The sequence below is a fragment of the Sabethes cyaneus genome, chromosome 2 (assembly GCF_943734655.1).
Source record: "Sabethes cyaneus chromosome 2, idSabCyanKW18_F2, whole genome shotgun sequence".
Taxonomy (NCBI): domain Eukaryota; kingdom Metazoa; phylum Arthropoda; class Insecta; order Diptera; family Culicidae; genus Sabethes; species Sabethes cyaneus.
The window spans coordinates 64427338-64437816 of NC_071354.1; the positions used below are offsets into that span (position 1 = coordinate 64427338).

Here is a 10479-nt window from a genome sequence, read left to right on the forward strand (position 1 = left end):
CCACGGCCACGAAGTTAGACGTTGAAGGAGAGCGACCGACGAGCTCTTGGTGTTTTGAGCGTAAAACCTGCGATCAATTCTTGCCGGCATATTAAAAGATGGAGTATTACGCAACATTAATCGCGAAATACACCAAGTATACAAACATGTGGATATTGTGAAGCGAATACGACAGACTACAGTGGGCTGGCCACACAATAAGAATGCCGGATGCGCGACCAGCAAAAATAAAATTTTGCTGAGAATCCGGCAGAGACTGCCACAAAAGACGATCATTAAGACCGTCGCAGTGGCCTTTTAACCCAATGCCCTTCTGGCATACAAAAATAAAATCCGGCAGACAGGCCGACGACTTCGAGACAGACCCTGTACCCGTTGCATGTGCGCTGTTGGAGGATGCTAGAACAGCGGATCTGCTAGATCTGCAGATAAAATTGTCGATTCTTACTTCTAGGTGGCGATCGGAGAGGAATGAATTAAACCATCGTATCAACGAACATAAAGCCATGTTGATCATCTAATTTTGCTGTGAGCTGAATTTTTGGCGAACTCCTGCCCACCCAGTTAACTTTGGGGTATACGACGAGCTCAAACAGTTCAGAATTTTTAGCCCTTGATTAAAAAAACGTGACGTACTGTGACCGAGAAAAAAAAACTTTGTGCTGTTAAGAAAATCGACATAATAGGCCATATGAATAAAACAGTTTGCTTTGCTTTTCCCGTATTAATCTTATGGAAGAGTTTGCTCTAACTCTTTTAATCATACGGCCTAATGTATTGGAAATTCGTTCATTTAGCATGTACAACAAGCACGATCTACACCGAGTATGATCAACAAAACAAACTGCGGATAACATATGTTTATTCAACCCCGCTAGCAGCACATTGTTATGTATACATCTATATTGATTTCACCATAAACATCGCGTTGCGTTCTGTTGGAATAAGTTTCATTTGTACAACTCCATTGTTTAACATCAAAACATAGCTATAAATGTAAAATACAGAAAAGAAAACTAATTTAAACGAATGAGCTTTATGTGATCGTTTTATTTTACTAACAAGTTCGAATCGACTTAATTTTTGTTGGAACTCTATAATTACAACAACAGCCTAAAAGCTAAAAGTTGCGTTTATCACATTTGAGATCTTGGTGTAGATTTAGATTTTTTCGCTTGTATGATCTAATCACAGTGGCAAGTAGGCTTTAATCTATTGTGGTATTGTTTTTTGAAATATCGCTAATTTTGCCCTTCGTCTGAAGCTTGTTTTACTCTACTAAATCTCGCTTCTTGAGTCAGTATAATTCATTACAATTCGTTACAGTGACGAGTTCTTTTTACGCTAAACAAAGAATGACCTTGCTTTGTCAACAGGTTTAATTGTACTAATTTAGAAAACAACGTAACGTGGTTTGAAACTTTCTATTGTTTACCCGTGAGCCGTGACTTCCTTTATTTTTTTTTTGTAAAAATCATCATCTGAAATACTTCCTTGTCAGTATTTGAAGATCTCGAAATTTAGAATAATACAAAAACAGTTCATATTTTGCTTAATTTGGAGAAAGAATCATTCCAAGTTAACAGAACTTGTATCTACTAAGCTGTGGCAAAAGTAACAAAAAGTTCAAGTTGACAAAAGTTCAAAAATATCATCTATTAATAGAATTAATAGAATAAAGCATACATTTGTACTCATGACTTATGATTTTCGAAATTTTCTGCTGTAAATAAAACCAATGCTTACCTTTTCGAACGACACTCGATGAGCTTCCGGCAGCAATTTCCATAACGTTCAACTATCCAAAATATTATCGCCAATGCACCTTACTTCGTCAAGATATAGCTGAATATTTTATCGTATCAATTGTTACTCTCGACTAGCGAAAATTTCTATAGTGACACAGCTTTCGTCAAACAGTTCACTTTAACTCATTGACCTCCACAGATAACTCAAATTTCAAACCGTTTGCAATTTGTTGAATCACACCACGCACCAGATAGTTCTGAACCAGAATCAAAGCGGTCGTGACCTAATTAACCGTTATTCTTCTACCAGCAAAAAAGAACTCTTACTTCTGCAATCACTCTTCGCGATGACTAATATTTAATTATTTTGCAGATTACGCCGAAACAACAGCCAGTCGTCCATTTCCATGCACATGATGCGACACGATGAAGCCGCATCAGCCATCATAATTTGGCAACTGTGTGCCATCCGCAGTAAGAAAACGGCCTTCCCACGGGCCAGGCAGTAGCTCTTTTTGCAAACGTCTCACCGATTGCGAAGCCACGTTGCTGCTAGCCTACAACAGTTGCGATATAGCAAAGCTTTGTGAAAATTGAGCAAAATCAATTGGAAACATCCAATAACACATTAATTTACATCACACCACTGTTCACTGGATGTTCTACTTTTGCGATTTTCACGTAAATCACTGTACTACAGCGCAGAGACGGCGATCAGACGATAATCACACACGCACTCGGAAAAATGGGAGAAAGTTTTCTGTTCGTTTTGTTTGTTATGACGTTTCTTTTGACAGCTGTGAGGACAACCCTCCTAAGAGCATCACCATTGGATGTTCGTATTGCAAGAAAATACCATGCAAAATTCTAGATAGAATTAACAAAAGGGCGAATGTCGCAAATGTTAACAAAACGGGTGAGAGTTATTTTTTGCTGGACCAACACAGGAAAATCATCCCTTACTCGGTGTGCTTACGCTTGTAACATTCGCCCCTTTGTTAATTCTATTTTCGATTGAGCTTACTGACGTTTACCGTGAATATTTTAATAGCATTTTTGACATTTCTGCATACATCGCACATTTCCTTTCCCCACGTTCTCACGGCAAAGCTATAGGAACGTGCGTAAAGACGGTGTGCGAGGTAAACTGAAATGTCAAAAAGGCTGTTAAAATAATACGAACACGGATTATGCCCTCCGCCATTATGGTTCGGAAAAACTGGATAATGTTATGGGCAAGGTTAGTCAAGAGAGGTTTTCTGATGTTCAAATTTGTTTTTCAGCCCCGCTGGGTTGCCCTTGACGATCACCGAAATTTTCAAAGCGGAAACTGTTGAATGTATAAACAACGTCGATGGTTGCTAACCCATCGTTCCGCTCGTTTGTGTTCTATAAACTATGAAAACTAGATCACCTATTTTAACTCACCTTGGTTATGGGCAAGGGGTTTCCAACAGCAATGATTACTACGCACCTTTGAAAAAAGTTACTTTTGATTACTTTACTGATTACCTCTGATTACCAGTAATCAATCTCTTGTGATTACTAAAAATTAATCATGATTACTCATGATTACTTAAGATTATCATTGATTACTATACTGATTACCATTAATTACTTAATTAATTCGTAAAAGATTACAAAAGTAATCACTTGTTACTACGCACTTATACGCCGTACTGGAAACCCTTTAATTATGGGTAACATCACCCCATCGACATCTCTATATCAAACTGCAGTAAACGTCAGCGACAGCATGTCCGGGGCTCAAAATTTGACAGCGGGCCCAAATCAGATTGCTGGCAGTTGGGTGAAACGCAGTGCTGTCATGCTATCTCATTTTCGTACACACGAGATGTTGGCGGCGAAACATGGTTGTCTGCCGATGGGGTGGGTAACATCGAGGTATTGCCACAGAGAACAGATTAACAGGCTCGAAGGAAGTAATCGAATTTTTGTGTGTAAAATCTGTCGGTATAGCGCCCTCCAGAAATAGTTTGCCAAACGCATCAAAAAACACCCATGTACCTTTATCAATATTTCTTTGTGCTGGAGTTACATAGCAGCGATGGCAGCGACATCAAGGCTGTGAACCATTTCGCGAAATTTTTAACTTTTTGGTTAAAATTTGACAGTTCGATGGTTTTTCGAAAATAACCGTGCTCGGAAGCATGGTTAGTTTTGACCAAGGTTTTGACAGTTCGATGGTTCGCTTCAGAGCCAATGAGATATGCACAGGTGAGGAAGAGAGCTTCGACGTGTTTCACTGATTTTTCGTTGGAATTTTTTTGCATTGGTATGGATGCTTATAGCATAATAAATTTGTTCAAACAACCCGGGTTGAAATGAGATGACTTTTATCTATCAAATAAAAGCAAATCAACATCAAAAATCCTTCAAATTTAACTCGGAAAGAATAAACAATATTTTCATCCTCACCTTATATGCTCTCATTGAGCAAAAAAACTATCAATCCGTCAAATATGAAATGGTTTGCATTCTGAATTGATTTTAACCACTCGAGGAGAAATAACCATCGAACTGTCAAATTTTAACTAAAAAGTTAAAAATTTCGCGAAATGGTTCACAGCCCAAGATTTAGTTTGCCACTTCCCAAGTAACCAAAAGTTCGAATAATGGTGTCTAACAAGGGTTAAACAGCTTTATGTATATCAATCTATAACTTGCTAAGCAGCGTCACTTTTAAGTAATTAACCGAACTTTCAAGCTGTCTTGGGTCCACTGCATAGAACGCTAAGCAGCTTCGAAATAAACTGTCAAAAACTAAGAAAAAACAAATTTAGCAGCACTTCTATGTTCTATTTTTATATTTCTACCTAACTTCTATATTCGTTGCATTTGCCTGCTGTTGGGTTTGAACCCGGGTGTTCCGCGTTGCAAACCTATACCGATCCACTGCGTCACCTTTGCCGTATACAAGCGATGTGAATTTTGCCAATGAGTTGTTAAGTAAAAGTTCGTTTTAGAACTTGCAGCAGCTTTATGCAGCGCAAGTTAATTATAGAACATAAAGTTTGGAACCAGGCAATTAACTATAGTAGTGAGATACCGACAGCATATGCTACACAACACAACACATCACAATAATGAAGAGCATTTGATTCTAATTTATATTTGTAATTAGAAATGTGCGAGGATTAAATTTATTCAAGTGAAATAAAAATAATTAATCTCCAATAGTTTCAGGTTCTGCTGGTTTGATCACCAGAAATATAAACAAAAAAGCAGCACGCAGAACTTGTTAGCAACTAAAGTTACTTCAGAACTTCATGTAGCATCCTAATAGCTTTGAAGTATCTATGAAGTACTCGCAGCACTTCTTAAAGCATTTAGTTCCACGTATACTTGATATACACTACTAATCAGCAAGAAAGTTCCAGGGAACTGAATCTGAACTAATTATGAACTTTCGAGTTCGCGTGTCAAGTAATAATCGAACTTTTGGTTGCTTGGGTTACTGCTCGAGGGGTGCTCTATTGAAGGATTACTCGTAGATTACATAGAAACCTTTTACACACTTCTTGTCAATTACCTGGTAGTCTGTTCTCTGTGGTATTGCCCCTTTTGTGACTATTTAGACTATTGTGATAATTATTTAATGCAACGTACCGCATTTTGCACTGTTAATCTGACACTAGAGTCGCTTTTAGTTCGATCTATTAATGAGTTTGACTTAAGGGGTCGGTCACTCGGCACAGCCGTTTTTATGTTAGGCGACTTGAAACGAGCCGAACTGTGCCGATGCTGTACCGAAAGTGCCGAACTGCAAGATTTGTTAAATTCGTTAAAATCTGATAGATCTGGCAACCGTGCGAGATGATTTTGACAACTGGCAGTGCTCCCATTTCATATATCTAGATAGAATTAACAAAAGGGCGAATGTCGCAAATGTAAACAAAACGAGTGAGAGTTATTTTTTGCTGGACCAGCATAGGAAAATCAACTCTCACTCGGTTTGTTTACGCTTGCGACATTCGCCCTTTTGTTAATTCTATCTTCATATGTAAAATTGAACCGGAGGTGTGTAAAGCGCTATAAATGTTATCTTTATAAGGCTTTAGAGGTGTGCCGTTTGATATCTCTGCAGTGCCGGGACACTATGTGCTGAGTGTCCGACCTCTTGCTTATAACTTACATACAGCCAAGCAGATTTTTTCTGCGACGATTTCAAACTTTCAAAAAAGTGAGCAGCGCGTTTTGCTACCAAAGAACGGGCAATACAGTGGACCCCCGTTCGTTTGAACGAATCCTCATGCAAACTAACGGGGTTAGTTTTTAATTTGAACAACTGGTAGCCCTAAGTATGCTGGAACTTGTGTGAACTGGCTGCCCTGCTCTTTGTTATTGTTGTGGTGGTTTGATTCAGTTGGCAGATGCAAGCAGCGAATATTTCATTCTCTGATCGGATTTTTACCATAATCGTTGGGAAAACGCAATGTGAAACAGTTTAAACACGGTAGATCAGCACAAACAAATCGTGTTTATGTGCATTGTCTGGATAAGCAAATGTTGGCATATTGAGAATAACGTTTGAACCATTTTTAATTTGCACGTCGTGCAAACCAACGGGGTTCAAATTAAAAAGTGTTCAGATTAAAAACGGTCAAACGAACGGGGGTCCACGGTACTATCGGAGATGGCATCCAGTTGACAGCTATAGGCGTTTTTGACAAGCTATCGCCCGCTTAGAGGCGCTGCATAAAAAAAGTGATGAAAAGTAAAATCGCTGTCAAACTCCATACATTTTTGAAAAAAACTGAAATAAAATGCATTTTTTGATTAACCCTTTCAATTGTCAGGATTTTAGATAGCGAAATATTGGAAGAAATTTGTTTATCTACGTTAAGGTTAGTGAAAATATTCGAATTAATTAACTTTATGGCAGAAAAATGTTAATGTTTGATTTTGTACCGCATAAAACAAAAGTACATAGAGTCAGCTGTAAAGTTTACATATCCTGGATAGAGAATCACCAATTATTTTCAGTCTTCAGCGTTTTCCAATGTGTTTTTAAGTGCTAACGGATTTATTTTTTTGATTAGCATCATCTGCACCAAGAACCAAACATATAACCTATCAGTTCGTAACCATAAATACACTTGCGAAGCTCTAATAATCTCCCGAAGCAGGAACAATATATATCAAATGAAAGGTAATGCTTTTTCTTACCTCTATTATCCATTTTCATCATTCCCACTTTTGGTAATTCAATAAAATATTACATTTAAAGTCGAGTTCCATATAGGTGCCAGCAAGCATTTTGGGAATTGCACTTTTTTTGTAGTTCCAATAATCACAACCAGGTAGCGAACGGTTGCTCTTAGTTTTGCTCGAATTCGCCTATCGTGACAGAGTGATCTGATTACCACATTGTCCATACCTGTATACATCTCATTGCTTCTGGTTTGCTCACGGGCACGGGGGCACGACTCACGCAGCAAACTCACAGCTAAAAACATGATAAAAAGTTTTAAATGTTGAATTCAATTCGATAGTTTTGCTTTTGCTTATATTTTAGTTAAACAATCAACTAAAATGCCAGATGACGAATCTGTGTTACTGGTAAGGCCTTGTATATGTGTTATTTCCGTAGCGCTTGGCTTGATAAAATTTAATCTAACAGGCAGAAGCAGTTTGCGAGTTATCACAACTGCAATCTAACGTATCCACGTTGTCAACCGTCTTTGCAAAACATGCGGCTGGACCCATCCAGCTGGCGCAGCTATATGGGGAAATTGGAAAACTGCAAACAACGACAAACGTATTGTGCTCAAGCTTAGAGAGAGCCCTGAAGTTTGCTGTACCGACGCTAATTGAAGGTACCTATTCCAGTTTAGGATATATGTTACAATGAATAAACGTACGGTTTAAAGCTGTGTTGTGAAATTTCTGGACGGATTTCGCACAGGCTTTACGCTAGAACTTTGAATTTCCTGATTACCGTTACTCGAATGTTTATTTTTTTAGATCTAGATTCCAGAAACCAAACGCTAGAGAATTTGATGGTATACAAAAGAAATGCAGAACAAACCATAAAACAGCAAACTCAACAGATTACTCAGCTAAAAGCGGAACTAGCAGCAATCAAAGAGTAAGTTAAATTTGAGCACGTTTGAGTTAGAACGAAATACGAACAACACTAAAAGGTTTTTCCCCAGACAAGCTGTTGGTCAAATCGAGTCAATATCTTGGATCGGTTCGATAATGGCAGCATTGCTGTGGAAAGCGTGCAAACAACAAGAGAGCGTGAAAGCCTTGATTGGTACTGACAGCTTACGAGAATTTATCGGAATGGCCAATTGTGTTTTGAGCAGTTTTGTTGCACGGCACCAACAAAATAACGATTCAGTCCAACTTTCCTCCGAAAGTGAGGATTATAAATTTTTGGCATCACTCTGCGGAGCACTTACCAACTTAGCAGCTTATCCGGAAGGTAGAGCATACCTAGCCAGTGAGGCCGACGGTTTATTATTTGCTAACAGTCTTCTCCACGCGGTGCAATTGTTTAATATGCCGGCTGGCAGGTTGCTCAAGCGGATGTCTCTGACCTTTGTTTACAATATATGCTTAGAACCAATCGGCACTCAGTTCGTAATAGAAGACGATAATCGATTACGGAACGTCATTGCCTGTTTGAATCTAGTCAATTCGGAGGATGTTCTGATTTTAGCGGTCAGTTTGTTAGTACGACTGATTAAAGCAGCAGTGAGATATGACCAGAAGACTACGATATGCCGGCAAGTTCCCAAAGCCATTGTTAAATATATGACTGATTCCAACAATACGCTGCTGAAAGAAACTGCAGCGCATTTATTGGAGTTAGTAGAATTTGATTGGAAAAATGCTGCAATTGAGATTGAAAATAAAACGATCTAGAACACCAAGTTATAAACAGATGTGTTTATATGTAAAGCAAATACAGGTAGAACTGTTCACCGTGAGATTGGCGGTATAACTGCATATTTTGCACATAAATCCGAGTGACCCTTTAAGACTCCTATTTTAATATCCCGAAGAGATAGGTTTTTGCTGATCACCAGTTGTTTCTTTTTTCCGACGAATTGTGGGAAAAGCTTTAGCGTCGAAGCAAAACTAAAAAATGAAAAAAGAAAATGTTAGAGAATTGAAATAAGTCTTTCGAATGTCATTTAAAAGTTTCTTACTCTTTAAGTTTAATAACTTGATGTTTGGAGAAATGTGGGCTGAATACCAGATCGTAGAGCGCATTCCCGGCTGCGTATTGTTTGATAACCAACATGAATGCCTCGACGGGGATTTTCTCCGGACGGGAATCCTCCGCCCCGAGACCGGCTTTGTTGGATTTCTTTTTTAATCCGATCGGTTCCAAAATACCATCCTCGTTGCTTCCTAACGAACCACCTGTCCAGCCTTGCTTTTGCAGCATACGAAAACCGATGTTGTCTTCATCCAGCTGATGGTTGCTGAACGTCTGTTTCTCCGCTTGCTTGCCGGGAAGTTTCCGCAATACACCCCGTCGAGTGTGGAATGGCTTAATCCGTTTCACTGTATAACAATAGTACCGAATGATTTGTACCAATCTATCTCTGGCCTTTGTATGGGCTTCGTTCAAATCTCCTTCTGCACGGCATATTTCACGATCGCCAATCAGGTAGCGAAACGCACGTTCTTCTTCGTCGTAGCTTGTCTTCAATAACAGACCAGCTTGTTCGAAGGTCAACTTCAAGGAAATCTTATCCTCGTTATACATATAGCCTATCACGTTGTTCAATCGATCAATGTCCCGTTTTGGAAGACCTGGATCAGATATTTCCTCATGCTGCGGAAGAGCCTCTTGCGTGCTACTTTTCACAAAGTTTACGTACTGACTAGCGATGATATTCGATTGCTTTACGACGGTCTTGTCCGCACTTTTCCGTGGGTTGTCGCTTTCCACCCAACCGTCAGCAAACTGTCGGACAATTTTCTTCCTCCAATTCGCAGCGCTGGCTGCAATCTCCCGTTGGCTGGCTTTCATTAGCATAAAATTGTATAACTTTGGTAGGCTTAAAATTTAAACTTTAGAATCCACTATAAATCAACACAACCCGTGAGAAATGAAATGTAAAAGCGTACTGAACTAAAATTGAACTAATCAAACAAGCACATGAATATGACTGCATGAGCCGTAAAATTCCGTTCGTGGCTCGCCGGCAGCGAAACTCAAATGTTTTTATTTTATTCCTCTTTATCTCTCTTTATGCTTATCGGCTTGCATCTCTAATATCAGTTATTTTTGACATGGGGCTTCTAGTAAGGCGTAAAAGGGCGTTGTAATCAGAGATTACCTTTGAAATAATTTAAATACGAATTATTACCCATTTTATGACTATTTAGACTATTGCGATTATTATCTAAAATTTTTCATTCGTTGGTTTAGTTGTGCGCCTAACAGTTGCGCGCAGCTCTGATCTGGTCGCTCGCAGTCAAAGTATCTCTTTTACACTCACATGAAATCTCGTAAGAAACTGTCAACGCAAGAGTGACGAGAAAAGCAACAATATTTCTCTCTCGCTCATCAGCTGAATGCTACTGTTTTACCTGACTCACTGCGAATATGCGTATTATTGAAATAAAACGTAACCATACGTTTTATTCGTTTATACCGCATATGCAGTTAATATCGATAACAAACGATTTTTTGTAAGTTGTGCTTTTGTTATAGCATTTAATTTGTAAAAAGTTGCATAAA

The 10479-nt window shown here is 38.8% G+C and overlaps 3 protein-coding genes across 6 annotated transcripts in view; 1 reads left to right on the forward strand and 2 right to left on the reverse strand.

The window, feature by feature from the left end:
* The window catches only part of LOC128738174 (pantothenate kinase 3), a 50454-nt gene extending 47944 nt beyond the window's left edge, over positions 1-2510 (reverse strand). For 3 of the 4 annotated variants that reach the window (XM_053833100.1, XM_053833099.1, XM_053833097.1), the window contains exon 1: positions 1747-2510. In XM_053833100.1, coding sequence (XP_053689075.1) covers positions 1747-1789 — 43 coding nt within the window. In that variant the 5' untranslated portion in view covers positions 1790-2510. The remainder of the gene's footprint in view (positions 1-1746) is intronic. The other variant, XM_053833098.1, reaches the window with a different exon arrangement.
* A 4794-nt stretch (positions 2511-7304) lies between these two features.
* On the forward strand, positions 7305-8645 carry LOC128735500 (uncharacterized). Its single transcript, XM_053829981.1, has 4 exons — positions 7305-7331; positions 7393-7588; positions 7737-7860; positions 7916-8645. Exons 1-4 carry the CDS (start codon positions 7305-7307, stop codon positions 8643-8645), a joined length of 1077 nt encoding a protein of 358 aa, XP_053685956.1.
* Positions 8646-8674: 29 nt separating this feature from the next.
* Positions 8675-9863, reverse strand: LOC128738175 (uncharacterized). Its single transcript, XM_053833101.1, has 2 exons — positions 8933-9863; positions 8675-8861 (listed from the first exon to the last, which is right to left on the reverse strand). The coding sequence occupies exons 1-2, from the start codon at positions 9769-9771 to the stop codon at positions 8702-8704; spliced, it is 999 nt and encodes a 332-aa protein (XP_053689076.1). The 5' UTR covers positions 9772-9863; the 3' UTR covers positions 8675-8701.
* Between the last annotated feature and the right edge of the window lie 616 nt (positions 9864-10479).

What these genes read in the sequence shown, in the direction of transcription:
- LOC128735500 (XM_053829981.1), top strand. Translation starts at nt 7,305, where the DNA reads ATGCCAGATGACGAATCTGTGTTACTG. An exon ending in TGTACCGACGCTAATTGAAG is followed by an intron (nt 7,589 to 7,736) that starts GTACCTATTCCA and finishes TTATTTTTTTAG; the next exon opens with ATCTAGATTCCAGAAACCAA. An exon ending in GAACTAGCAGCAATCAAAGA is followed by an intron (nt 7,861 to 7,915) that starts GTAAGTTAAATT and finishes CAACACTAAAAG; the next exon opens with GTTTTTCCCCAGACAAGCTG.
- LOC128738175 (XM_053833101.1), bottom strand. Translation starts at nt 9,771, where the DNA reads ATGCTAATGAAAGCCAGCCAACGGGAGATTGCAGCCAGCGCTGCGAAT. An exon ending in CAAGTTATTAAACTTAAAGA is followed by an intron (nt 8,862 to 8,932) that starts GTAAGAAACTTT and finishes TTCATTTTTTAG; the next exon opens with TTTTGCTTCGACGCTAAAGC.